At 39.5% G+C, this 27,720-nt stretch overlaps 1 protein-coding gene and 1 pseudogene across 4 annotated transcripts in view; both read left to right on the top strand.

The window, feature by feature from the left end:
- The window catches only part of CCDC126 (coiled-coil domain containing 126), a 41,359-nt gene extending 13,987 nt beyond the window's left edge, over positions 1-27,372 (top strand). For all 4 annotated transcript variants that reach the window (XM_038004745.2, XM_007981880.3, XM_038004744.2 and 1 more), the window contains one exon: positions 25,584-27,372. In XM_038004745.2, the coding sequence (XP_037860673.1) occupies positions 25,584-25,768 (185 nt within the window). In that variant the 3' untranslated portion in view covers positions 25,769-27,372. The remainder of the gene's footprint in view (positions 1-25,583) is intronic.
- Positions 19-9,119, top strand: LOC140709658 (rRNA-processing protein FCF1 homolog pseudogene; annotated as a pseudogene).
- Positions 27,373-27,720: the final 348 nt, after the last annotated feature.

Below are 27,720 nucleotides of genomic sequence, written 5' to 3'. Positions count from 1 at the left end.
TAACTGTAGAATATTTCTAGTCTCCTCCGATCCCTATTTAAAGATGGTCGTGGAAATTGAACTTATTACTTTATTCATAGGTCTTGCAAAGTAATTTTTTCTTTACTTTTTATTATGAAAATTTCAAATATACTGAAAAATAGAGATACTATGATAAATATGTACATATTCATCATCCAGATTTAACAGTTATTAACATTTGGCAACATTTGTTTTATCTAAGTGTTGAAGAGTGTTTGTAGAAATTGTGACATTTCATTGCCAGATATATATCGCTAAAAAAAATGTATCTTGGAGGCCAGGCGTGGTGGCTCACGCCTGTAATCCCAGCACTTTGGGAGACCGAGGTGGACGTATCACGAGGTCAGGAAATCGAGACCATCCTGGCTAACATGGTGAAACCCCATCTCTGCTGAAAATACAAAAAAAAAAAAAGCCAGGCATGGTGGCACGTGCTTGTAGTCCCAGCTACTTGGGAGGTTGAGGCAGGAGAATGATTTGAACCTGGGAGGTGGAGGTTGCAGTGAGCTGAGATCGCGCCACCACACTCCAGCCTGGGTGGCAGAGTGAGACTCCGTCTCAAAAAAAAAAAAAACAAAAAACCAAGAAAAACCAAAAATGTATCTTGGCCTGGTATTGATGGCTCACACCTGTAATCTCAGTACTCAGTACTTTGGGGGGCCAAGGTGGGAAGATTGCTTGAGCCCAGGAGTTTGAGACTAGCCTAGTAGCCTAGGCAACATAGTGAGACCTCTACTAAAAATACAAAAAAAATCAGCCAGGCATGGTGGCGGGTGCCTGTAATTCCAGCTACTCGGGAGACTGAGACAGGATGAGGCAGGAGAATTGCTTGAACCCGAGAGGCAGAGGTTGCAGTGAGCCGAGATAGTGCCACTGAATTCTAGCTTGAGCAACAGAGTGAGACTGCATCTCAAAGAAAAAAAAAATTAGCCAGGCGTGGTGATACACACCTTTAGCCTTAGCTAGTCAGGAGGCTGAGGTGGGAGGATCGCTTGAGCCCAGGAGGTCAAGGATACAGTGAGCCATGTTTACACCACTATACTCCAGCCTAGGCAAGACAGTGAGACCTCATCTCTTAAAAAAAATGTCTTAAAAAATGACCTCTTTGGACATAATACAATACCAGTATCATATCTAGTTTATGTTTAAATTTTCCTGATTGTCCCAATATAAGCCATCAATTGTATAGCATTTATTATTTCCTAAGAAGCAGGATTTGCCTATATATCTCCAGTATTGTTTATTGCTATTCTCCCTTCCACATTACTGGGTCCTGCTGTGTTTTAAGTTTCTTCTCATGACATGTTATTTCTTTCCTTTAAGACTTAAAAAGGAGAGAGAACAGATTGTATGGTTCTGTCTGGAACAATGTATATACATGAATGTGTGAACATTTTCTCTATTTCAGTTTTGTTTGTTTAATTAAAAGTTATGGCTGGGCACAGTGGCTCACACCTGTAACCCCAGCATTTTGGGAGGCTGAGGTAGGCGGATTGCTTGAGTCCAGGAGTTTCAGACCAGCCTGGGCAACGTGGTGAAACCATTTCTCTACAGAAAATACAAAAGTTAGAGGGGCGTGGTGGCGCGCACTTGTAGTTCCAACTACTTGGAAGGTTCAGGTGGGACAACTGCTTGAGCCTGGGAGGTTGAGGCTGCAGCGAGGTGTGATCACACACCACTGCACTTAAGGCTGGGTGACAGAATGAGACGCTGTCTCAAAAAAAAGTGATACATGCATGTATTTAAATAATCAAAATATGTTATGATTCCTGTAATGAAAAAGGGCAGTTTTTTCCACTCACAAAAGTCCTCAAATTTCCTGTTCTTTGGAGCCACCCATTTTAAATTCTTTCATCTCATTTTTTTTGGTGATTATTTCTGTATCTAAATAATATGCCCTATGAGCTACTTTTAGATTTTTCCGTTTTAGGTGTTATCTGTTAACTTCTCACTATGCAAGGTGAGAGTTTAGCTTTTTTTCTCACCTAAAAATGCATTCCATCCACCCCCCAGGCTGTTGTCACATCCATATCCTTCTTGTCCTTTCGTTTTCCCTTCATAATTTTGTTTAGAATAATATTCAGTATTTGTACTATTATGACCATGTTGATGGTATTCATTATTGAGCCATGTAAATGCATACCTCAGAGATACTGTGGATTCTGTTCCAATCCACACAATAAAGTGAATATCACAATAAGCAAGTCACACAGCTCTTTTGGTTTCCCAGTGCATATAAAAGTTAAGTTTATACTGTACTGTAATCTCTTAAGTGTGCAGTAGCATTATGTCTTAAAAAACAATGTACATACCTTAATTAAAAATGCTTTATTGCTAAAATATGCCAACAATCATCTGAGCCTTCAGCAAGTCATACTCCTTTTGCTGGTGGAGGATCTTGCCTTGATGTCAAAGGTTGCTGACTGATCAGGGTGGTGGTTGCTGAAGGTTGGGGTGGCTGTGGCAATTTCATAAAATGAGACAATACTGAAGTTTGCCACATTGATGGACTCTTCTTTTCATGAAAGTTTTTTTTTTTTTTTTTTTTTTTTTTTGTAGCATGGATTATTTGATAGCATTTTACCTGCAGTAAAACTTCTTTCAAAACTGGAGTCAATCCACACAAATCCTACTGCTGCTTTACCAATAAATTTTGCATAATATTTAAATCCTTCGTTGTCATTTCAACAGTGTCCACAGCATCTTCACCAGTAGATTCCATCTCAAAAAACTACTCTTTCCTCTTCCATAAGAGCAGCTCCTCATCTGTTCAAGTCTTGTCATGAGATTACAGCAATTCAGTCTCATTTTCAGACTCCACTTCTAATTCTGCAGTTACTTCCTCCACTGAAGTCTTGAACCCCTCAAAGTCATCCATGAGGGTTGGAATCACCTTCTAATTCATTCATTCATTCTTGTAAATGTTGACAGTTTTACCTCCTTTCATGAATCATAAATATTATTAATGGCATCTAGAATAGTGAATCCTTTCCAGAAGGCTTTCAGTTTACTTTGTCCAGACCCATCAGCTCTGGCCTTATGAAATGTATTTCTTAAATAATAAGACTTAAAAGTCCAAATGACTCCTTTATCGATGGGCAGGAGAATGGATGTTGTGTTAGCAGCCATGGAAACATTAATCTCCTTGTACATCTTCTTCAGAGCTGTTGGGTGACTGGGCACATTGTCAAGGAGCAGTAATATTTTGAAAGGAATCATTTTTTTCTGAACAGTGGGTCTCAACAGTAGGTCTTAGTGGGCTTAAAATGTTCAGTAACTCATTCAGTAAACATATGTTGTCACCCAGGCTTTGTTGTTCCATTTATAGAGCACAGGCAGAATATATTTAGCATAATTCATAAGTGCTCTAGGATTTTCAACATGATAAATGAGCATTGGTTTCAACTGTAAGTCACCAGCTGCATTACCCCCTAAGAAGAAAGTCAGCCTGTCGTTTGAAGCTTTGAAGTCAGGCATTGACTTCTCCTCACTAGCTATGAAAATCCTAGATGGCATCTTCTTCCTATAGAAGACTATCTTGTCTACACTGAAAATTTGTTGCTTAGCGCAGCCACCTTCATCAATTATCTTAGCTAGGTCTTCTAGATAATTTGCTGCAGGTTCTCCATTAGCACTTGCTGCTTCGTCTTGCACTTGAATCTTACGGAGATGGCTTTTTTCCTTAAACCTCAAAAGCAACCTCTGCTAGCTTCCAACTCTTCTTCTGCAGGTTCCTAACCTCTCTTAGCCTTCATAGAATGGAAGAGAGTTAGGGTCTTGCTCTGGATTAGGCTTTGGCTTAAGAGAATGTTGTGGCTGGTTTGATGTTTTATCCAGACCACTCAGACTTGCTTCATTTCAGCAATAAAGCTGTTTTTCTTTCTTATTATTCATGTGTTCCCTGGAGTAGCACTTTTAATTCTCTTCAAGAACTTTTCCTTTGCAGTCACAACTTCACTGTTCGGCACAAGGCCTAGCTTTCAGCCTATCTCAGCTTTCAACATGCTTCCTCACTAAATTTAATCATTTCTGGCTTTTAAAGTGAGAGAAAAGGGACTCTTTCTTACACTTGAACACTCAGAAGCCATTGTAGGGTTACTAATTGGCCTAATTTCAATATTGTTATGTCTAAGGGAATAGGGAGGCCTGAAGAGAGGGAGAGAGACAGAGGAAAGATCAGTCGATGCAGCAGTCAGAATACATGTAACATTTATGAATTAAGTCTGCTGTCTTATATAGGTACAATTCAAGGTGTCCCAGAACAGTTGCAATGGTAACATCAGCAATTGCTGATCAGATCACCATGGCAGATACAAGAATAATGAAAAAGTCTGAAATATGATGAGAATTACCAAAATGTGACAGAGACGCAATGTGTTAGATACTGTTAGAAAGATGGCACCAATAGACTTGCTCCATGCAGAGTTGCTGCAAACATTCAGTTGTAAAAACACAGTATCTGTAAAGTGAAGTGCAATAAAACAATGTATTTCTCTATTACATTATGGTTACTTTCCTATAAACTTTCACCCTAGAGTTTAATAAGTATTGATTTTTGCTTCTTTGCCTAGTTTTCTATGGCATCCCCCTACAGTTGTTTAAATATTCTCCTAGCATATTCAGACACATTAGGCCTTTTAGCACTTCCTGTATATTGAAGAAGTCTTTCCCGATGCCTTCCAATCAGCTCTGGCCTGGACTGTTTGCTCTCTATAGGATTGCAGCAGTGAATTGTTTTAAGATCACAATTTGTCATCATCTTGTAGATTTATTTTACTCCTCTATTATATTGGATCTCCTATTTTCTAGAAATTTTTAGCTTCCCCTTTATTGGTTATCCCCTGATTTTAAGGGACTAGATCTTCTGGTAGGTTCCTGAGAAAGATGCAGATAGGTAAAAGTTTTGAGTTCTTACATATCTTGAAAAGATCTTTTTTCCCTCAACCCTCATGCTTCATTGTAAGTTTTGCTGGGTACAGAATCCTAAGTTGGAAATAATTTTCCTTGAGATTTTAAAGGCTCTGCTCTGTTCTGTTTTACTCCTCATCCCCCTAGGTTCCAGTGTTCTTTTTGAGAAGCTGATGCTGTTCTTTATCCTTTTTATGTGACTTAATTTTTGGAAACTTGTAAGGTCTTTGTCCCACACCATTCTAAAATTTCTCAATGACGTGACTGGGTATGGGTCTCTTTCGTACAGGTGTTGGGCCCTCAGCAGGACATCCTGCAATTTATGTCATTCAATTCTGGGATATTTTCTTAATTTATTAATTTGATTTCTATGTTTTTCATTCACTCTTTCTGGCATTCTGTTATTCAGCATTTGGGCTCTCTGGACTGTTGTCCTCCAGTTTTCCCTTATTTACCTTACTTTCCATTTCTATCTTTTTACTTCATTTTTTGAGATGATTTCCTTAGCTTAATTTCCAGATCTTTATGGAGTTTTTCATCTCATCTAATATTTTTAATTTCTAAGAGCTTTATTTTGGGCTGGGTGCGGTGGCTCACACCTGTAATCCTAGCAGTTTGGGAGGCTGGGCAGGTAAGTCACTTGAGGTTAGGAGTTCGAGACCAGCCTGGCCAACATGGTGAAACCCCATCTCTACTAAAAATACGAAAATTAGCTGGACATGGTGGCACCCACCGGTAATCCCAGCTACTCAGGAGACTGAGGCAGGAGAATCACTTGAATCTAAGAGACGGAGGTTGCAGTGAGCCGAGATTACACCACTGCATTCTAGTCTGGGGAATAGAGTGAGACGCTGTCTCCAGGAAAAAAAAAAGCTGTGTTTTGTTACATCTCTGAGGTTACCGATGGTAGCTTTTCTGAAGTGTTTTTATGTTTCTTCCAAATATATCTGGTGATCCTTTTTCTTTGTATTTGAGAAATGAGACACTAAAAGGTTGATGGCAAATGCTGAGCTTTTGTGTGGTATTCACTACAGGATGATCTGGCTGGGACATTCCCTTGGGTATATCCTTAATATTTACAATGACTTCTTACACCAACTACCTGCAGTTAGGCCTGCAGTAAGGGCACAGTGCTTCACAAGACTGCCCTCACTTCAAAAACCAGACACTAGTTAGGGTATCCCAGGCCACTTTCACTTCTGACCAAGTGGCTACAAATTTGTGGGTTCCCATTACCTCCTCATGTTTGACAATTCACTAGATTGACCCATAAAACTCACTGAAAAGAATTATGCATTACTTTTGATAAAAATACTTTATTTTCAATCTGTGATTGTTTGAATTTGTGGATGCAGAACCCACAGATACAGAGGTCTAAGGGACATGAGCATCCATGGATTTTGGTATCCATGGTGGGTCCTAGAACCAATTCCCTACAGATACAGAGAGCCAAGTATACTTACTATTACAGTTTTACTATAGAAGAAGGATAGATGCTAGAGCCAGCCAAAGGGAGATACGCATAGGACAAAGTCTGGGAGGGTACAAGATGCAGTTTCTGTTATCCTCTCTTCATAGAACCAGGACACATTACCTTCCTGGCATATCCAACACACATCAATGTGTGATAATATGCAGAATATTGCCCACTAGGAAAGCTCACCTGAACTTCAATGTACAGTTTTATTGGGGTCTCATTATGTAGGCATGATTGAATTATTGCCCATGTGGTTGAACTTAATCTCCACCCCTCCTCCCCTTCCTGGAAGTCAGCTGAAAATCCCCAACTCTCTAATCAAATGGTCGTCCTTTCTGACGACCAACCCCAACCCCCGATTCTGAGTCATCCCATTAGCATAAAATATCTCGGGCCCCACTCTGAGTTGCCTCCTTAAGGTAAACTAACAGATGTGGTCCCAGGGGCCTACCATGACTAACAAAGACATTCGTCACTCAGGAAATTCCAGGCACTTAGTGGCTACCTCCCAAGAACTGGAGACAAAAGACCAGCTAAATTTTTTTTTTTTTTTTTTAATTTGAGACGGAGAATTGCTCCGTTTCCCAGGCTGGAGTGCAGTGGTGCAGTCTTGGCTCAATGTAACATACACCTCCTGGATTCAAGTGACTCTCCTGCCTCAGCCTCCCGAGAAGCTGGGACTATAGGCATGCACCACTGCGCCCGGCTAATTTTTATGTTTTTTAGTAGAGATGAGGTTTCACCATGTTCAAGGTCAGGTTGGCCTTGAACTCCTGACCTCATGTGATCTACCTGCCTCCGCCTCCCAGAGTGTTGGGATTACAGGGGTGAGCCACTGCGGTTGGCCTAAATTTTTTATTACATGGTATCAATGTGTTTTATTCCTTTGAGATACTCTCTGATATCAGTATATTTAGGTCTCTCCTGTTGTGCTGGTCAGATACCCTGGAGAAGCACTTCCTATCTGTTGCTGGAGAGTATAGGCCTGTAAGTGTTCTGGGATCTGAGTGAGAGAAAAAGGCTGGGCAAGGAAGAGTGATCTCAGCACTCACTACTTTTATTTACTCTTCCAGTTTCCAGTGTAAACCCAGGCCCTCAACTGCTCTATCCCCTTAAGAAAATACATCTCAGATCTCCTGCAGTGGGGGAGGTTTTGGAGTGGTGCACAGAATTTAAGGATGAAATTGCTTCATAGAAAATAGCTAATGCATGTTGGCCTTAATACCTACGTAGGTGATGGGTTGATAGGTGCAGCAAATCACCATCGTGCACGTTTACCTATGTAACAAACCTGCACATCCGAAGAAACAGGAGTGTGGTATGACCATGAGGAAGCAAAAGAAAACAAGGAAGTATGCAACCATGAAGTGCATGCTTAGACTCAGAGATCAGAGGCTTAAAGAAAAGGATTAAAACCTAAAAAGAAAGAAAAGAAGGATCCCAGCACATTAAAGGAAAGAGAAGTTCCCCAACACCCTTCCTGCTTATTTTTCCAATGTAATACACAGCTGGGCCCACCTTACTACATCCTCATTGATACCAACTTTATCATCTTTTCCTTAAAAGCGAAACTGGATTTAGTGCAGTCAGTGATGAACTGTCTGTATGCCAAGTGTATCCCTTGTATAACTGATTGTGTAATGCCTGAAATTGAGAAATTGGGGCAGAAGTATTGAGTGGCTCTAAGGATTGCCAAGGATCCAAGATTTGAACTGTGTACACACAAAGGAACCTATGCAAATGACTGCTTAGTACAGAGAGTAGCTCAGCCTAAGTGTTACATTGTGGCCACAGTTGACCCTTAAGATTCCTGGAATTCTTATCATGTACATTTTAACCGTAGATACAACATTGAATGGTTGCCAGATGATTATGAAGCCCCTCCATTCTAAATCTTACAAGACACAGTTCCTCTGCCTTTCTGCAACCAATGTTTTCTTGTTGCCAGTTCATTACACATGCAATAGCATGAATTATTATTCTGTTGACCTATTTGCTCTACTGTGAGCTGAGGAAGGTTACATATGCTCAACTCTTTTTTTTTTTTTGAGATGAAGTTTTGCTCTTGTTGTCCAGGCTGGAGTGCAGTGGCACATTCTCAGCTCACTGCAGCCTCTGCCTCCCAGGTTCAGGCAGTTCTTCTGCCTCAGCCTCTCAAGTGGCTGGGATTGTGGGCTTGTGCCACTATGCCCAGCTGATTTTTTTTTTTTTTTTTTGGTGTTTTTAGTAGAGATAAAAACTTCTGTATTTTTAGTACAGAAAAATATGCCTTGGCCTCCCAAGGTGCTGGGATTGCAGGTGTGAGCCACTGTGCCTGGCCTGCTCACTTTTTGATGCTGTTTTGAAATTGATATTTTGTCTCATAAAAATTTTAGGCTAGGCATGGTGGCTCATGCCTGTGGTACAGCACTTTGAGAGGCCAAGGTAGGTGGATCACCTGAGGTCAGGAGTTTGTGACCAGCCACGACAACATGGCGAAACCCCATCTCTACTAAGAATACAAAGAAAGTTGGCCGGGTGTGGCGTTGCTTGCCTATAGTCTCTGCTGCTGTGCAGGCTGAGGCAGGAGAGTCACTTGAATGCAGGAGACAGAGGTTGCGGTGGGCCAAAGTTGTGCCACTGCATTCCAGCCTGGGTGACAGAGTGAGACTGTCTCAAAAAAAAAAAAAAATTTAATGATGGTCAAAGGGTTCAAAATCTCAGACAGGAAGAATATGTTTTTTTTTTTTTTTTTTTTTGAGACAGAGACTGGCTCTGTCGCCCAGGCTGGAGTGCAGTGGCCGGATCTCAGCTCACTGCAAGCTCCGCCTCCCGGGTTTACGCCATTCTCCTGCCTCAGCCTCCGGAGTAGCTGGGACTACAGGCGCCCGCCACCTCGCCCGGCTAGTTTTTTGTATTTTTAGTAGAGACGGGGTTTCACCGTGTTCGCCAGGATGGTCTCGATCTCCTGACCTCGTGATCCGCCCGTCTCGGCCTCCCAAAGTGCTGGGATTACAGGCTTGAGCCACCGCGCCCGGCCGGAAGAATATGTTTTATACTTTTTTGAGTTCTGTTGTACAGTATGGTGCATAACTTAATAATGGAGTATTATGGATTTCAAAATTGATGTTCTTATCACAGAAATATATTTGAAGTATTGCATATGTTAACCAGCTTGATTTAATTATTACACATTGTACCACAATTTATGACATCACTTTGTAACCCATAAATTTATACAAGTATAAATTGTCAATTTACAACAAAAAATTTTTGTTGCATCTTTTTAGGAATAAAAAACCCCTGCACATCCTGCACGTATATCCTAGAACTTTGTACCTAGTCCTTCTAGGTTTTTAGTCCTTTCTTTACCTCTGTTTTCAGTAGTACATGGTGTAAAATTTCTGGGGCCTTTCGGGGTAGGATTCTATGGAGAAAACAGGATTGCTTCTTGGCTTTTCTTACTTCTCATTAAAGATTTAGCCTTTTCAGGTCTGCTAAGTCAGTTACCATTCAGCTCTGGAGTTTTGTTACTGTGGTTTCCTTTCTTGTTTGTTATCTTTAGCCTTGAGGATTTGTGCTTAAAAAGAGAAAAACACTTTACTGTTTTTGTGGGGTACCTAGAGTCAGCTTAGGCTAAATGCCTGTGATCACTTTACCATCTTTACCTGGGAATGCCCTGGACACATATTTTTCCTTTTTTCCCTTTATGTTGATTTTCCTGAAGTAATGACGGTTAGTCTGGTCTCAGACTCCTGGCCTCATGTCATCCTCCCACCTCAGCCTCTCAAAGTGCTGGGGTTATAGGCCTGAGCCACTATAGCCAGCCAGATATTACAGAAATAGATAACATAAAGAAACAAGAGTAGAGAAGAGGTAATTTCAGTTAATTTGGTATATATCAACATTTGGCTATGTGTTTTCTTAAAGGGCTATGTCATAACTATTTTCAGTTTTGTGGGTTGTATATGATGTCTTATAATAAACGAGCATGTCTATTTCCTAATAAAACTTTATTTTCAGAGATAAGTGGCCATTCAGTTGTAGTTTGCCAACCTGTGGTACATATGCACGCATATTCCAACACATTGCTTTATTTTGAACAAAAATGGCATTGTACTGTACATGTTGGTTTTGCAACTTACTTATTTTCACTAATTTACTGTAAATATACTTCCATTTTATACACATAGGTCTATTTTATCCTTTTTAATGACTTAATATTATTTCATTTCATTTTATTTTTTGAGACAGGATCTCACACTCTTGCCCAGGCAGGAGTATAGTGGTGTGATCATAGCTCAGTATAACCTCAAATTCCTGGGCTCAAGTGATCCTCCCACCTTAGCCACCCAAGTAGACTACAGGTGTGTGCCACCCTGCCGGGCTAATTTGTTGTTGTTGTTGTTGAGTCAGGATCTCACTGTGTTGCCCAGCATAGTCTCAAACTTCTGGAATCAAGCGATCCTCCCACCATGGCTTCCCAAAGTGCTGGGAGTACAGATGTGAGCCACTATGCCTGGCCTATTACCTCATTTTATAAATGTCTTTCTTTCACTTCTTTAATGATGAATAATTTGGTGCTAACCTTTTTTGTGTGTTTTATTTAGTGCTGTGGTGTATTTGTGTGTATGAAATATATGTGTGAGTGTGTATATGTATTTCATATTTGTGTGAATGTTTAAGAATAGATTACCTAATTGTGAAATTTTGGGGTCAAGGATGTGCACACGTTAAATTTAATAGACATTTGTCAGATTGCCCTCCAGAATGGTTCTATCAATTTACATTCTTACTATACCACTTTCCCACCAGTGGGAAGATGACCATTTATATGCAGACTTTACCAATTCTATTTAATTTTAAATGACATTTAATTGTTTGCTTTTGGATTTATTTGCTTTCAGGGAGGTTAAAAGATTTTTTAAAATGTTTGTTGGCTATTTGTATTTCTTGTACATATGAGAATGTGAATTATTTGAGTCACTTGACAATTTTTCTGCTGGGAAATTTGTTTCTTATTTGACTGATTATAAAGATGCTAATGCTGTCATGTGTTACAGATTTTTTTCTTCTGATTTTCAGTTGCCTAATAACTGGGTATGCTGTTTTTAAATTTTATGTAGTAAAATATCATTTTTATGATTTAGTTTTGTGCTGAAATTTTTTTTCTCCATAACTTATATTCTGATGTATTATGCTTTTAGTTGTTTTTTGTTTGTTTTACATCTATATTTGTAATACAGTTGGGACTTCTGATGTAAGCAGTAAGATGCAGGTTCTTTTCTCCAGCTGAGTTAGCCAGTTATTCTAGTTTCATTATTTGAATTTTTTCCTTGGCTCCATTAATTTGAAATGGGAGTACAAGTTATAATAAGATTAGAATTCTACAGTAACTTAAACCTTTAGCTATCTATAGAAACCATTTATCCATAGCTTTTCATTAGTATACAAAAAAGCTAGTCAATCAAAATTATTTATAGAATGGACCTCTTTTGAGCTGTTTATCCTATTTTTTCTAGTTGGTAAAATAAACATAAGCTAATATATTTTTTAATGGAAATTTAAAAAATACTTATTTTAGGTTTAGGGGCACATGTGAAGGTTTGTTACATAGATAAACATGTGTCATGGGGGTTCATTGTACATATTACATCATCCAGGTACCGAGCTCGGTACCCAATAGTTATCTTTTCTGCTCTTCTCCCTCCTCCCACCCTCCCCACTCAAGTAGACCCAGTGTCTGTTGTTTACTTCTTTGTGTTCGTAAGTTCTTATCATTTAGCTCCCACTTAGAAGTGAGAACATGCAGTATTTGGTTTTCTGTTTCTGCATTAGCTAATATTTTTTAAAAATGCTAGTCTACAATAAATTGTTACTATTTTGAAGGCTATGGACAGATTAATTCAACTTTATAATGACCTGTACATTTTGAATAGTAACGTGTGCTTTCTCTTTAATCTATAATCATTTCCATCTGCCTTATATCTTTTCCTCCACATTCTTAGTCCTCTGTGATGGAATTTTGTTTTCTTCCTATGTAATATTCTCTCTGTTGGATTCTGTGATTTGCCTAGAACAGTGAATTGGGAATACTTGCTCCAGCTTCACACTGACTGCTCTGGAACACGTTGCAGTTGGTGCATGGTTTCCTACACCTGGTTCTGAATCTCCAGCAACACCAGTCCTTAACCACATCAGATTTTCTGACTGACCTTGCTTTCTTTTAAGGGTTTTGGCTTTCCTCTTTATCAGTGTAGCTGAACACTTTAAATAAAAAATAGATGCCAGCCAGGTGCAGTGGCCCACGCCAGTAATCCCACTACTCTGGGGGATTGAGGCAGGAGGATTGCTTGAGGCCAGGAGTTCGAGACCAACTTGGGCAAGATAGTAAGACCCTGGCTCTAAAAAAAAAGGCCAGTTGCAGTGGCTCACCTGTAATCCCAGCACTTTAGGAGGCCCGGGTGGGTGGATCACTTGAGGTAGGCAGCAGGCACCTGTAGTCCCAGCTACTCGGGAGGCTGAAGCACAAGAATTGCTTGAACCCAGGAGGTGAAGGTTACAGTGAGCTGAGATTGCACCACTGCACTCCAGCCTTGGTGACAGAGTGAGACTTTGTCTCAGGAAAAAAAATAATTTTTGATAAGGTCTTGCTCTGTCACACAGGCTGGAGTGCAGTGGCACGATCATGGCTCACTGTAGCCTCAACCTCCTGGGCTCAAGTGATCTTCCTGCTTCAGCCTCCCTAGAAGCCAGGAATACAGGTGTGCACCACAACACACAGTCAGTTTTTTTTTTTTTTTTAAAGAGATGGGGTCTTGCTTGTTGCCCAGGCTGAACTCAAACTCCTGGGCTCAAGCAATCCTGCTTCGGACTCCCAAAGTTCTGGGATTACAGGTGTGAGCTACCATTCCCAGCCCGGAGAATAATTTAATGTTACTATTTAAATGTTCTTCAGAAAATAATGGTTTAAAAATTGCTCTTGCACACAAACCCAGCAAAAATTTTCCTTAGTAAAATGATCAAGATTAAAATTTATTTAATTCATTTTAAAAATATATACTCTATTATATAAGTAATGAATGTAAAACAGTGTTATAAGCATTTTCAGAAGCAGGCTATTGAAGATTATTTTTTATAGTTTGAAGAAAACCAGTTTTAAAAATTTCTTACACCAGGGACGTCTGGGAAAATGGAGATCCATCCTCATTTACGTTATCCATCTCTCCCCTGTTCTTTCCTTCCAAATGCAACTAAAAGCCTTGGACATTTTATATAGGACTTTGGAGGAGAAAAAGTCAGACAGTCTAGGGACCTCAGGAGACCAGGAATGACACAGTGGTATGTTCCCTGTGTGTATTTCACAGTTGAAGCTAAAGAAGTCAGCAACCTAGATAACTGCCAACAGGCGAAGACAGAAAAAGGCCCAACAAAAGCCTGTTCTCTCTAGCCAAGAAAAGGCAGCCTAGCAAGTCAGAAAACTTGTAGACAATAACAGCTCTCCTCTAGCCAAACATCACAGAAAAAAACTGTTGCTACATTACCAGCTACCTGATCAAGGGCCAAGTGGTAAGCCTAGACTTTTATCCTTGCGGGGCTACAGTGAGGCATACAACATTCCTGCCATGGAGGTGTTAGAGAAGGCAGTAGGTGCCGGAAATGTCACCCCTGCCAGCCAGGAGTGAGAACTGTCCTCACTGTACTCATGGGACCAGTGGAGACCACATGGAGAACCAGGACTTTACCTCCACATGGCAGTAATGAACTGTTCATCTCCCTTCCCTCTGGTATGATGTCGGGAGAAGCCTGCAGAGAGTCAGGACCCTCATTGTCCCCAGTGAGTATGAGGCCATCCCCACCACACTGTCAGTGGAGAATACATGGGGACCTGGAACTCCCATCTCCACCCAGCAGGAATGAGGAGCCCACCACCCTTGAGTATCATGGAAGCTGAATGGGGCACCTGGACTTCTGCCTCTGCCTGGCAGTAACAGGGTGGCACCCCTCCCCCGCCAGAGTGGTGGTAGAGAAAACCACCTAAAACAGGAGGTTTAAATAAGATCCAGAGTCTCATAATATGAAAATGTCCAAATTTCAAACACAAATCACTTATACTAAGAACCAGGAAGATCTCAGACTGATTGAAAAATGACAGTGACTGCTATGGTTTGAGTGTATGTGTCCCTCCAAAATTCCTATATTGAAACCTAATCTGTTGGTATTAGAAGGTGGAGTCTTTGGGAGATGATCATATCATGAGGACTCTACCCTTGTGAATGGGATTAATGCCCTTTAAACAGAGGCTTCAGAGAGCTGCCTTGTCTCTTCCACCCCTCTGCCACGTCAGGACACCTAGAAGACACCATCTGTGAGGAACAGACCCTCAGCAGATACCAAATCTGCCGGCCCCTTGATAGTGTACTTTCCAGCCTCCAGAACTGTGAGAAATCAATTTCTATTAATTACCTAGTCTATGGTGTTTTGTGATGGCAACCTGAATAGGCTAAGACAAGGACATATTAGAATTATCTGAAAAAGATTTTAAAGCTACTATGATAAAATTTCTTCAATGAGCATTTAATGAATATGAAGCAAATGAAAAAGACACCTTCAAAAAAAAAATAGTCTCAGGAGAAAAATAGAACATATAAACAAAAACCAAATGGAAATGTTAGAAGTGAAAAATATAATTAAAGTAACAAGTTCAGCAAATGGACTCAACAACAGAATGGAGGGGACAGAGGAAAGAATCAGTAAACTGGAAGATAGAAAAACGTAATTACCCTATCCAAATAACAGGGAGAAAAACAGACAGAAATGAATAAAAAGAATAGAGCTTCCAGAACCTGTGGGACCATAACTAAAAATCTAACATTTGTGTCATTAGAATTTCGGGAGAGGAAAATGAGAGCAGAGCTGGAAAAGCAATCGAAGAAATACTGGCTGTAAAATTTCCATATTTGGCAAAAGACAGAGTCCTCAGATTTAAGAAGCTGAGCAAACCCCAAGTAGGATAAAACCATGCTAAGAACTTCATGCCAAGATAACATAGTAATTAAAATATGGAAAAAAAAAAAAAAAAAAAAAGGGAAAGTGACCAGCAACCAGCCTTTACCTATGAAAGACAAGTTTTAAAATTTGTACATAAAAAGTTTACATATTGACTTATGTAGAATGCTCTATTTATCCAATTTACATATATATGACATTCCAACAATGGTGGAATACACGTTTTTCAAGAGTCCATGGAGGCAGGGCGTGGTGACTTACGCCTGTAATCCCAGCACTTTGGGAGGCCGAGGCAGGCAGATCATTTGGAGTCAGGAGGTCAGGACCAGCCTGGCAAAAAGGTGAAACCCCATCTCTACTAAAAATACAAAAATTAGCTGGTTGTGGTTGCGCACGCCTGTAATCCCAGCTACTCAGGAAGCTGAGGTATGAGAATTGTTTGAACTGGGAAGCAGAGGTTGCAGTGAGCTGAGATTGTGCCACTGCATTCCAGCCTGGGTGACAGAGTGAGACTGTTTCAGTTAATCAGTCAGTCAATCAGTCAGTCAATTGTCTGTGAAGGCTGGGTGTGGTGGCTCACACCTGTAACCCTAGCACTTTGGGAGGCCAAGGTGGGCAGATTGCTTGAGAACAGGAGCTCTTAACTAGGGAGACTGAGGTGGGAGGATCCCTTGAGCCCAGGAGGTTGAGGCTGCAATGAGCCATGAGCATGCTGCTGCATTCCAGCCTAGGTGACAGAGCAAGACCCTATCTCAAAAAAAAAAAAAAAAAAAAAAAAGTCCATACAATATTTACCAAAGTAGACCTTGTTCTTGGCCATAAAACAAGCCTCACAAACTTAAAAGAATTAAAGTCATACTGAATATGTTCCCTGACCACAGTGTAGAAATCAATAATGGAAAGATAATAGGAAAATCTCTAATAGTTGAAACTGGACAACATACTTCTGAATAATGAGTCAAAGAGGAAATCTCAAGGGAAATGAATACAAATGAAAATGCAACATAAAAAATTGTGGGACACAGCTAAAGCAGTGCTGAGAGGGAAATTTAGATTTATGCACTAAGTGCATAAATCAGAAAAGAGGAAAAGTCTCAAATCCATAATCTAAGCTATTAGAGAACCTAGAAAAAGAAAAGCAAACTAAATCCAAAGCAAGCAGAAAAAAGGAAATGGTGAAGATAAAAGCAGAAATCAATGAAGCTGAAAACAGAAAAACAGTAGAGAAAAATCAATGAAACAAAGAGCTTGTCCTTTTAATAGGGTCAAAAAAAAAAGGGCCAAACTTCTCATAAGACTGAAAAAGAAAAAAGACATAAATTGCCAACATCAGGAATGAAAAAATGAATATCACAGCAGATCCTACAGATAGCAAAAGGATAATAAGGGAACACTGAACAGCTATATGCACATAAATTTGATAACTTGGATGAAATGGATCCATTTCTCAAAAAACAAATTGCCACAATCCACCCAATATGAAATAGATAATTTGAATAGCCCTATAACTAGTAAGGAAATTTGGCCGGGCATGGTGGCTCACGCCTGTAATCCCAGCACTTTGGGAGGCCGAGGTGGATCATGAGGTCAGGAGTTCAAGACCAGCTTTACCAACATGCCGAAACCCCATCTCTACTAAAAACAAAAAAAATTAGTCGAGTGTTGTGTCGCACACCTGTAATTCCAGCTACTCAGGAGGCTGAGGCAGGAGAATTGCTTGAACCTGAGAGGCAGAGGTTGCAGTGAGCAAAGATGGAGCCACTGCACTCCAGCCTGGGTGACAGAGGGAGACCCTATCTCAAAAAAAAAAAAAAAAAGAAGCTTAATTTATAATTTAAAAGTTCCCCCCAACACCAGAAAAAAATCTTTAGGCTCAGATGGTTTTGCTGGAGAATTCTCTCTGCAGTTTAAAGAAGAATTAGCATAATTTTATGTAATCTTTTCCAGAATATAGAAGGAGGAGCAATTCCTAGTTCATTTTAGAAAGCTAGTTTATCTTTACACCCAAGTAGGTAAATACAGTATAAAAAATAAAAACTACAAATCAAAATTCCCCTGAATGTAGATGTGAACATTCTTAAGAAAATATTAGCAAACAATTCAGCAGCATATAAAAAGAATTAAAAACCAAGTGGTTTTTTTTTTGTTTTTTTTTTGAGATGGAGTTTCACTCTGTTGTCCAGGGTGGACTGCAGTGGTGTGATCTCAGCTCACTGAAACCTCTGCCTCCCAGGTTCAAGCGATTCTCCCACCTCAGCCTTCCAAGTAGCTTGGATTACAGGTGCCTGCCACCATGCCCGGCTAATTTTTGTATTTTTAGTAAAGACAGGGTTTCACCATGTTGACCGAGCTGGTCTTGAACTCCCGACCTCAAGTGATCCACCTGCCTTGGCCTTCCAAAGTGCTGGGATTACAGGTATGAGCCACCATGCCCAGCCACAAAGTGGCATTTATTCCAAAGATGCAAAGCTGTTCAGTATTTGAAGATCAATCATTGTAATACCATACACCAAATAAACAGATTAATAGGAGGGAAATGGGTTTTACTGTAAAAGGGCAACATAGGGATCCTAGTGGTGATCGAAATATTCTGCATCTTAACTCTTATCAATGTCAGCATTCTTGTTGTGATTGTGTATACAGTTTTGCAAGATGTTACCATGGTAGGAAAACTAGGCAAGGGGCATTGGAATTTTTGTATTCATTATTACTTACAACTCTTTGTAAATCTACAATTATCTCACAACAAAAAGTTAATTTAACAATTAAGGAAAAAACCCAAAGCCAAATCTGTAAAATGTGTGGTCCTTGTATTCCAGATATGTTAAAGGAAAGTCAATCTCAGAATTCCTATTAGATATGATTTCTATGTAGCTATTTAAAGCATGGTTTGTTGGCCGGGCGCGGTGTCTCAAGCCTGTAATCTCAGCACTTTGGGAGGCCAAGACCATCCTGGCTAACACGGTGAAACCCCTTCTCTACTAAAAAATACAAAAAACTAGCCAGGCGAGGTGGCGGGCGCCTGTAGTCCCAGCTACTCGGGAGGCTGAGGCAGGAGAATGGCGTAAACCCGGGAGGCGGAGCTTGCAGTGAGCTGAGATCCCACCACTGCACTCCAGCCTGGGCGACAGAGCGAGACTCCGTCTCAAAAAAAAAACAAAACAAAACAGCATAGTCTCTTTATGGTGATTTGTATCATTTAGGCAAAGCCATTATCTAGCATTTCTTAGGAAAAATTGGGCTTATTTTAGGAACTAAGGTATTTGTATTTAATGCTTGATGAGAACTTATCTTAGTTCACTCAGGTGATCTAAACTGCCTTGCAATCTTTTTTTTTTTTGAGACGGAGTTTCGCTCTTGTTGCCCAGGCTGGAGTACAATGGCGCGATCTCGGCTCACCACAACCTCCACCTCCAGGGTTCAAGCGATTCTCCTGCCTTAGCATCCTGAGTAACTGGGATTACAGGCATGGATCACCACACTCAGCTAATTTTGTATTTTTAGTAGGGACGGGGTTTCTCCATGTTGGTCAGGCTGATCTCAAACTCCCAACCTCAGGTGATCTGCCTGCCTTGGCCTCCCAAAGTGCTGGGATTACAGGCGTGAGCCACTGTGCCCGGCCCTGCCTTGCAATCTTAAGAAGAGAAGTAATAAAGTAATTGTTGAGTGACATAATTTATTAAGCACCCAGTGGGAGAAGGTAGCTATATTAAAAATACAGAAGATTAAACAATGAATGTACACTTAATCATAGAATTAATGAGGTCTTTGAAAGCACTTTTACCTAACAGTGTTCTCTTTGCTATGATATTTAGTTTGTATTTGTTTGGAAGCATTCTTTCTTTACTGCTAGTAGCTTCATAATGAAACTTTACACTGGGTAACTCACTTTAATAACCAAGAAGCGACTTCTGGCTGGGCGTGGTGACTCATGCCTGTAATCCTAGCACTTTGGGAGGCCAAGGAGGGAGGATTACTTGAGCTCAGGAGTTCGATACCAGCCTGGCAACATGACAAAATCTTGTCTCTACAGAAAATTAGCTGAGTGTGGTGGTGGGCACCTGTAATCCCAGCTACTTGGTAGACTGAGGTGGGAGGACCTCCTGAGCCCAGAGGTCGAGGCTGCAATGAGCCGAGATTGCACCACAGCACTCCAGCCTGGGCAGAGACAGAGCGAGACCCTGTATCCAAAAAAAGAAAAGAAATGATTTCTAAATTTTCTTGCTCGTACCATTAAGCTAATATTTAGTGGTGGCAAAGTATTGATTTGAATTTGAAAAATATTAATAAGGAAAAGTTTTGACTTGTACGATGTATATTAAACACGTCTATGTCATTTTGCATTTTACAACAGTTTTATTCCTTTTGTGTGTGCATACAGGTTTATCTATTTAGACCTGCCTGTCTACTAAATAGATTTGAGGCAGCTGACATTAAGAATACAAACCAGAAAACAATATTTAGGTATAAAAAGGTAAAGTACGGCCAGGCCTGGTGGCTCACGCCTGTATTCCCAGCACTTTGGGAGGCTGAGGTGGATGGATTGCTTGAGCCCAGGAGTTTGAGAATAACCCAGGCAACATGATGAAACCCTATCTCTACAAAAATTAACCCAGCATAGTGGTGTGTGCCTGTAGTCCCAGCTATTCGGCAGGGAGTGGGGAGGGGGCACTGAGGTGGGAGGAAATCACTTGAATCCAGGAGGTCAAGGCTGTAGTGAGCCATGATTGTGCTATTGCACTCCAGCCTGGGCGGTAAAGCAAGACCCTGTCTCAAAAAAAAAAAAAAAAAAAGATAAATTAAGAGACATATGACATAAGTAGGGGGTCTGCAAGAGCCTGTGTGCTTATGTTTGTGCCAGTCATGTGGCTGGTGGCCCTCAGATTTATTCCTTACCCTTACTCTGTTCTATTTCTCAAGGAAGAGTGACTGATTCCAGTGGGTGGCATTTTCCAAGTTCCCAAATCAGCTGGCTTCTGCCTGGGTTCAGCCAGGGGGAGGTATGGAAGGAATTTGGAAAGTAGGAAGAAGGGAAGGTATTTTTCCCCCTCCCTCTCTGCTTCAGGTGGGGTCTCTGGCGGTGCCCATGATGGTTTTGTAGTGCTACTTCCTGCCAAACAGCCTGCTTTGGTTCTGTTTTTCCACCAGGTGACCTTGGACTTGGCCTCTGGTAAATCACTGTGTTCTCCCTCTGTTCCATAGTTCAAGGGATGATAGTGGCTTCCTGCTGTGCCTTACAATCACTGATTATGTTTAGCATAGTTAGAATGTTTTTATACCCAGCATCTTTAGCATATTTAATAGCATCATATACCCTTCTTTTGATTTTTGTGTGCTATGAAATAATCAGGCTAGGTTTATGTTTTTATGTGATTTTTTTCCCCTTCTTAAACTATTTGATCTTCTCCCAGAATAAGGAAGTTAAAGTAGAAACAGAGTAACCTTAAAGTGGTTTATTTTCTAAATTGGATCCTTCATTTCTATCTCAGTGATGATGCTACCTACCAAACATGTGAATTAGACCTTCAGCAAATGTTCATTTCAAACATTTGTCGAGTGTCTACTGTGTGATGAAGCACCCTAAAAGGATAGCTATGACAGGATCTCTATTTCCAAGTTGCTTTTAGGGGTTCAAGGTCTAAGATAGGGAAGGGGTTCTTACTGCTAGCACCTTCAGTGATGGAGCTTTATGGGGGAAAGTATTATAGATGCACATATAATATTAATACAAGCATATAATTCCCTTAAAGATGTTGTCTCATGACATGTAAACATAAAATTGTATTGTGAATGTAGAGAAAGGAAGATGTTTGGTGTATTTGAAAGAACTCCAAATTCAACTAAGTGATTTTATATCATGGAGGAAGGTAGATATAGTCCTCTTTGTCTCTTTTTTTTATAATACTGTAACAGTCGATTTTAGAAAATTTTAAAGTTCTATATTTAATAATAATTTAGAACATCGTAAAGTTATCATATAGTTGTTTCTCATTTATCCTAACTTTTCCTTTAATTGCCAGTTTCTAACCCTGACTGAAATAAGTGATTAGACTGTACCTTTATAATTCTCACACCTCAGTTTAATGTCAAACCTCCAAGGTCTTTAGCTTCATTTCATTAATGTGTTAAGACTGTCCCCTGCCTGCCCATTTTAGGTTGCTACTTCTTTTAGTATTATAAAGGAGGTGATTGCCATGGAAAAGGAGATCCAGGATTTATGATTTAGTCTTAACTGCTGAAGAGTTTTAAAAAATATGATTATCTCCTGTTTACCAAAGACTATTGCAACTCTTGATTGAAAGGTATTAATAAATAAATGTCCCCTCTCCCAGTGTTTCATTTTGAAAATTTTCAACTCTACAGAAGAAATGTAAAAATTGTATGGTAAACATCATATATCTTTCATCTATGCTCACAATTGGCTAACCTTTTTTTTTTTTTAATGTCTGCTTTTTCTTTTCTTTTTTTGAGATGGAGTCTTGCTCTGTCGCCCAGGCTGGAGTGCAGTGGCGCGATCTCAGCTCACTGCAGCCTCCACCTCCTGGGTTCACGCAGTTCTTCTGCTTCAACCTCCTGAGTAGCTGGGACTACAGACATATGCCACCACGCCTGGGCTAAGTTTTTTGTATTTTAGTAGAGATGGGGTTTTACCGTGTTGGCCATGGTGTCCAGGCTGGTCTTGAATGCCTGACCTCAAGTGATTCACCCCGCCTCGTCCGCCCAAAGTGCTGGGATTACAGGCGTGAGCCACCGTGCCCAATCCTCTTTATATATACAAATATCTATGTTTATTTCTTTTTGGTACCATCTGAAAGAAGTATATGTCATGATATTTCGTTCCTGGGTACTTCTTGCTGAAGGATTTTTGTAAATGTTTTTCTTGTATATTCCCTTTAAACTAGAATGTTGAAGTGTTCATGATGAATGATGCCAGAGATGCACTGCTTGGAAAATCTCATTTTAGCATAAAACTTGCTCCAAATAGTTTCCCCCTCACTTTATATTACATTTCTATTTTTTGATAAGTATTTTTTATCACCCTCTATCACAACCACTATCGTAGTACTACTCCTTTCTGATACCTTTTTTTCCCACTTCTAAACAGTTGTAAAATATTGATAACATAAAATTTGCCATTAAAATAATTTTTAAGGCTGGCTGCAGTGGCTCACACCTGTAATCCCAACACTTTGGGAGGCCGAGGCGGGCGGATCACCTGAAGTCAGGAGTTTGAGACCAGAGACCAGCCTGGCCAACATGGTGAAACCCTGTCTCTACTAAAAATACAAAAATTAGCTGGCCATGGTGGCGCATGTCTGTAATCCCAGCTACTCAGGAGGCTGAGACAGGAGAATCACTTGAACCTGGGAGGTGGAGGTTGCAGTGATCCGAAATTGCTCCAGTGCACTCCAGCCTGGGTGACAGAGTGAGACTCCATCTCAAAAAAAAAAAAAAAAAAAAAAAAAAAAAAATCAGGGGCGGGGCACGGTGGCTCACATCTGTAATCCCAGCACTTTGGGAGGCCGAGGTGGGTGGCTCACCTGAGGTTGGGAGTTTGAGGCCAGCCTGACCAACATGGAGAAACCCCACCTCTACTAATAATACAGAATTAGCCAGGCATGGTGGCACATGCCTGTAATCTCAGCTGCTCAGGAGGCTGAGGCAGGAGAATCACTTGTACCTGGGAGGTGGAGGTTGTGATGAGCCAAGATCGAGCCATTGCACTCCAGCCTCGGCAACAAGAGTTTAACTCTGTCTCAAAAAAAAAAATTGTTTTTAAAATATGCAGTTCATCAATATTCATTATATTCACAGTGTTGTGCAGCCATCACTACTGTATCTTTCCAAAACTTGTACCACTCCAAACAAGAAATCTGTAACATCTGAGCAATAAATCTTTATTCCTTCCTTCCCCTGGTCCTTGATAACCTGTAGTCTACTTTCTGTTTGTATACATATACCTATTCTACATATTCTATATAAGTGGAATTGTACAATATATGATTTGTGTCTGGCTTATTTCACTTACCATAACGTTTTCAAGGTTCATCTGTGTTATAGCATGTATCAGAATGTCATTCCTTTTTCTGGCTGAATAATATTCCATTGTGTTTACATATATACCACATTTTGTTTATCCGTTTATCTGTTGATGGACACTTGAGTTGTTTCTACTTTTTGACTGTTGCAAATAAACCTGAAATGAACATTGGTGTATAAGTATCCCTCTGAGCTCTGAGTCCTTGCTTTTGATTTTTTTTTTTTTTTTTTTTTTTTTTGGGTATATACCTAGGAGTGGAATTCCTGGGTCATATGGCAATTTTATGTTTAAGTTTTTGAGGAACTGACAAACTATTTTCTACAGCAGCTGTACCATTTTATATTCCCACCACTAATGTGTGAGGGTTTCAGTTTCTCTGCATCCTTGCCAACACTTATTTTTCATTTCTTTGGTGACAGCTATCCTAGTAAGTGTGAAATGGCATCTCATTGAGTTTTGGTTTGTATTTCCGTAGTGGCCAGTGATGTTGAACATCTTTTCATGTACTTATTGGCCATTTGCATATCTTCTTTTGAGAGTGTCTATTCAAGTCCTTTGCCCATTTTAAAACTTGATTGATCTTTTTGTTCATGAATTGTAAGAGATCTTTATATATTCTGGATAGTAGATCTTTATCATGTATATGGTTTGCAAATGTTTTTTCCCCTTCTATAGGTTGTCTTTTCATTTTCTTGATTAATGTCCTTTTATGCACAAAAGTTTTAAATGTCGGTGAAGTTCAATTTATTTTCTTTTTTGTTGCTTGTGGTTTTCTGATAGAACCATCAGCACATTTATCAGTTGTTAGATGATTTCTCTCCTGGTGATCCTGGATTAGGGCATGGGCTGATTTTTTGGTACATGATCAACAATAATAACAGTATTCGTTGTCACTAACTGAGTACCTAATACATGCTAGATGATTTTGGGAAACCTGAGAAAGAGAATTCTAAGGCAGAAAAGCCTCATAATTTTATTCTTGCCAAGTAAAGTTTACTAAAACTCCATAACATTACAAAGAGGTTAGAAGATATAGTCTTCCCCACCTTTTTTCTGTGGGAAATTTAAGTCAGAACTACTGCTAGTGTCCTACTGCACTGAACAGGTTCCTGGCATTTGCGCTGGACCCTAGGCTCCCCCACAACTCCACCCCTGTAGAGGTTCTCTATTTCTGTATTTCATGGACTCTCTTACTTAGCTAGCTTTTTACTTTACCGGCTTAGTCTGTGTTATTTTTTTATTTTTATATTTTCGAGATGGAGTCTCGCTCTGTTGCCCAGGCTGGAGTGCAGTGGCGCAATCTTGGCTCGCTGCAAGCTCTGCCTCCCAGGTTCAAGGGATTCTCCTGCCTCAGCCTCCACAGGTAGCTGGCACCACAGGCGCATGCGACCACGCCTGGCTAATTTTTTATATTTTTAGTAGAGACGGGGTCTCACCATGTTAGCCAGGATAGTCTCGATCTCCTGACCTCGTGATCCGCCCGCCTCAGCCTCCCAAAATGCTGGGATTACACGTCTGTGGTATTTTTTACAAACTGCTTAAGAAACTCAAGATAAATGAATTACTCACAGCAGGACTAATATTTTGAACCAGACTTTGAAATCTATTATATCGCACTGGAAAAGTGAGAGTTTCCCCCACATTTACAATTCCAAAATTCCTTTTGGAAACTCTTTGTAAATGATGCTGTTGATTTAAAAATTAGGGCCAGGATCAGTGGCTCACACCTGTAATCCTAGCACTTTGGGAGGCTGAGGAGTACGGATCACCTGAGGTCAGGAGTTCAAGAGCAGCCTGGCCAACATGGTAAAACCCCATCTCCACTAAAAATACAAAACTTAGCTGGGCATGGTGGCGGGAGCCTGTAATCCCAGCTACCCAGGAGGCTGAGGCAGGAGAATCACTGGAACCAAGGAGGTGCAGGCTGCAGTGAGCTGAGATCATGCCACTGCACTCCAGCCTGGGCGACAGAGGGAAACTGTCTTAAAAAAAAAAATAGGTTTTTCCTATTTGTAGTATGAGTGCATTCTCTCTAGTACATTTTCTCTAGATGACCCAGTAGTTGTCCACCTCTTTCCTTCAAACTGTAAAAACACAAAAATTAAGAGCTCTATTAATGTTTATTTTATTCTGATTTTTTTCCCCTAGCGGATCTGAAAAGAACAATTGCTGTCCTTCTGGATGACATTTTGCAACGACTGGTGAAGCTGGAGAACAAAGTTGACTATATTGTTGTGAATGGCTCAGCAACCAACACCACCAATGGTACTAGTGGGAATTTGGTGCCAGTAACCACAAATAAAAGAACGAATGTCTCAGGCAGTATCAGATAGCAGTTGAAAATCACCTTGTGCTGCTCCATCCACTGTGGATTTTATCCTATGGCAGAAAAGCTTTATAATCGCTGGCTAGGACAGAGTAATACTTTACAATAAAAGCTCTACACATTTTCAAGGAGTATGCTGGATTCATGGAACTCTAATTCTGTACATAAAAATTTTAAAGTTATTTGTTTGCTTTCAGGCAAGTCTGTTCAATGCTGTACTATGTCCTTAAAGGGAATTTGGTAATTTGGTTGATGTGATAAGCAGGTAGGTGAGTTTTGTATAAATCTTTTGTGTTTGAGATCAAGCTGAAATGAAAACTCTGAAAAACATGGATTCATTTCTATAACATATTTATTTAAGTATATAACATGTTTTTTGGACAAGTGGAGAATATTTAATCATTCTGTCATTTGTTCTCAATTGATGTAACTGTTAGACTAAGGCTATTTGAAAATGTGCTTATTTCTAGTACTATATTTTGTTATTCCAATTATGAGCAGAGAAAGGAAATATAATGTTGGAAGTAATGTTTTGAAATCTTGACCCAAAGAATGTATTCATTTGCACTATCCTTCAGAATAACCGAAGGTTAATTATTGTTTATTTTTAAAAATTACACTTACAAGAGTATAATCTTGAAATGGGTAGCAGCCACTGTCCATTACCTATCATAAACATTGGGGCAATTTAATAACAGCATTAAAATAGTTGTAAACTCTAATCTCATACTTAAATTTTTCTTATATTCTGAAGAATGAAAGATATTTTTATGATGAGAGTAACAATAACTAAATTATTCATGATTTTTCACATACATGAATGTTCTTTTAAAAGTTTAACCCTTTGAGTGATGCTATCAGGAAAGCACATTATTTCCATATTTGGGTTAATTTTGCTTTTGTCCAGGAGGAAGGGACTTGGGAGACGAACTCTTGAGGACTTTAGCCAGATGTATATAATAAAGGTACTTTTGTGCTGCATTAAATTGCTTGGAAAATGTTAACATTATATTATATAAGAGTATCCTTTATGAAATTTTGAATTTGTATAACAGATACATTAGATATTCATTTTATATAATGGCCACTTAATTAAGAACATTTAAAGTATAAACTATGAAGATTGACTATCTTTTCAGGAAAAAAGCTGTATATAGTACAGGGAACCCTAATCTTGGGTAATTCTGGTATAAAACAAATTATACTTTTATTTAAATTTCCCTTGTAGCAAATCTAATTGCCACATGGTGCCCTATATTTCATAGTATTTATTCTCTATAATAACTGCTTAAGTGCAGCTAGCTTCTAGATTTAGACTGTATAGAATTTAGTTTAGATATTGTATTGTTCATTATTATAATATGCTACCACATGTAGTAGCAATAATTATAATATTTTATTAAAATATGTGAAATATTGTTTCATGAAAGACAGATTTCCAAATCTCTGTTCTCTTCTCTGTACTCTCTACCTTTATGTGAAGAAATTAATTATATGCCATTGCCAGGTAGAAGTTTGGAATAATTGTTTAGTCTCTCCTATTAGATGTGGAATTTTTGTTTTTGTTTTTGTTTTTTTCAGGGATGAAATAAAATATATTATTTCTACCTACAAAGTATTACAAGCTTTTTTCTTTAATGTTGGTTGTGCATTTAATAAATGATAAATAGTTAAAAGGAATCTTAAGAAAATTTTGGTTTTGTTTCAATTCCAGATAACTTTTTCAAAAGAGAAAAACTGAAGGTTACCCAATAGTGCCTCTCATTTGGTACCTAGGGTAGGAGAGTCTGAGTGCAGAGATAGATTGGAGAACTAAGGCTTGACTTCTTAAAAATCAGCAGTAAACTGATAATCTGAAATGGGTAGCAGCCACATTTAAAAATCAACAGTAGACTGTTGATTTTTAAGAAGTCAAGCCTCAGTATTTATATTTTCAGTTAATCTTAATTTGGACATTAG

Source organism: Chlorocebus sabaeus, chromosome 21 (assembly GCF_047675955.1).
Source record: "Chlorocebus sabaeus isolate Y175 chromosome 21, mChlSab1.0.hap1, whole genome shotgun sequence".
NCBI lineage: Eukaryota > Metazoa > Chordata > Mammalia > Primates > Cercopithecidae > Chlorocebus > Chlorocebus sabaeus.
The sequence above is the reverse complement of the archived record's forward strand: the minus strand, read 5'-3'. Positions and strand labels throughout refer to the sequence as shown.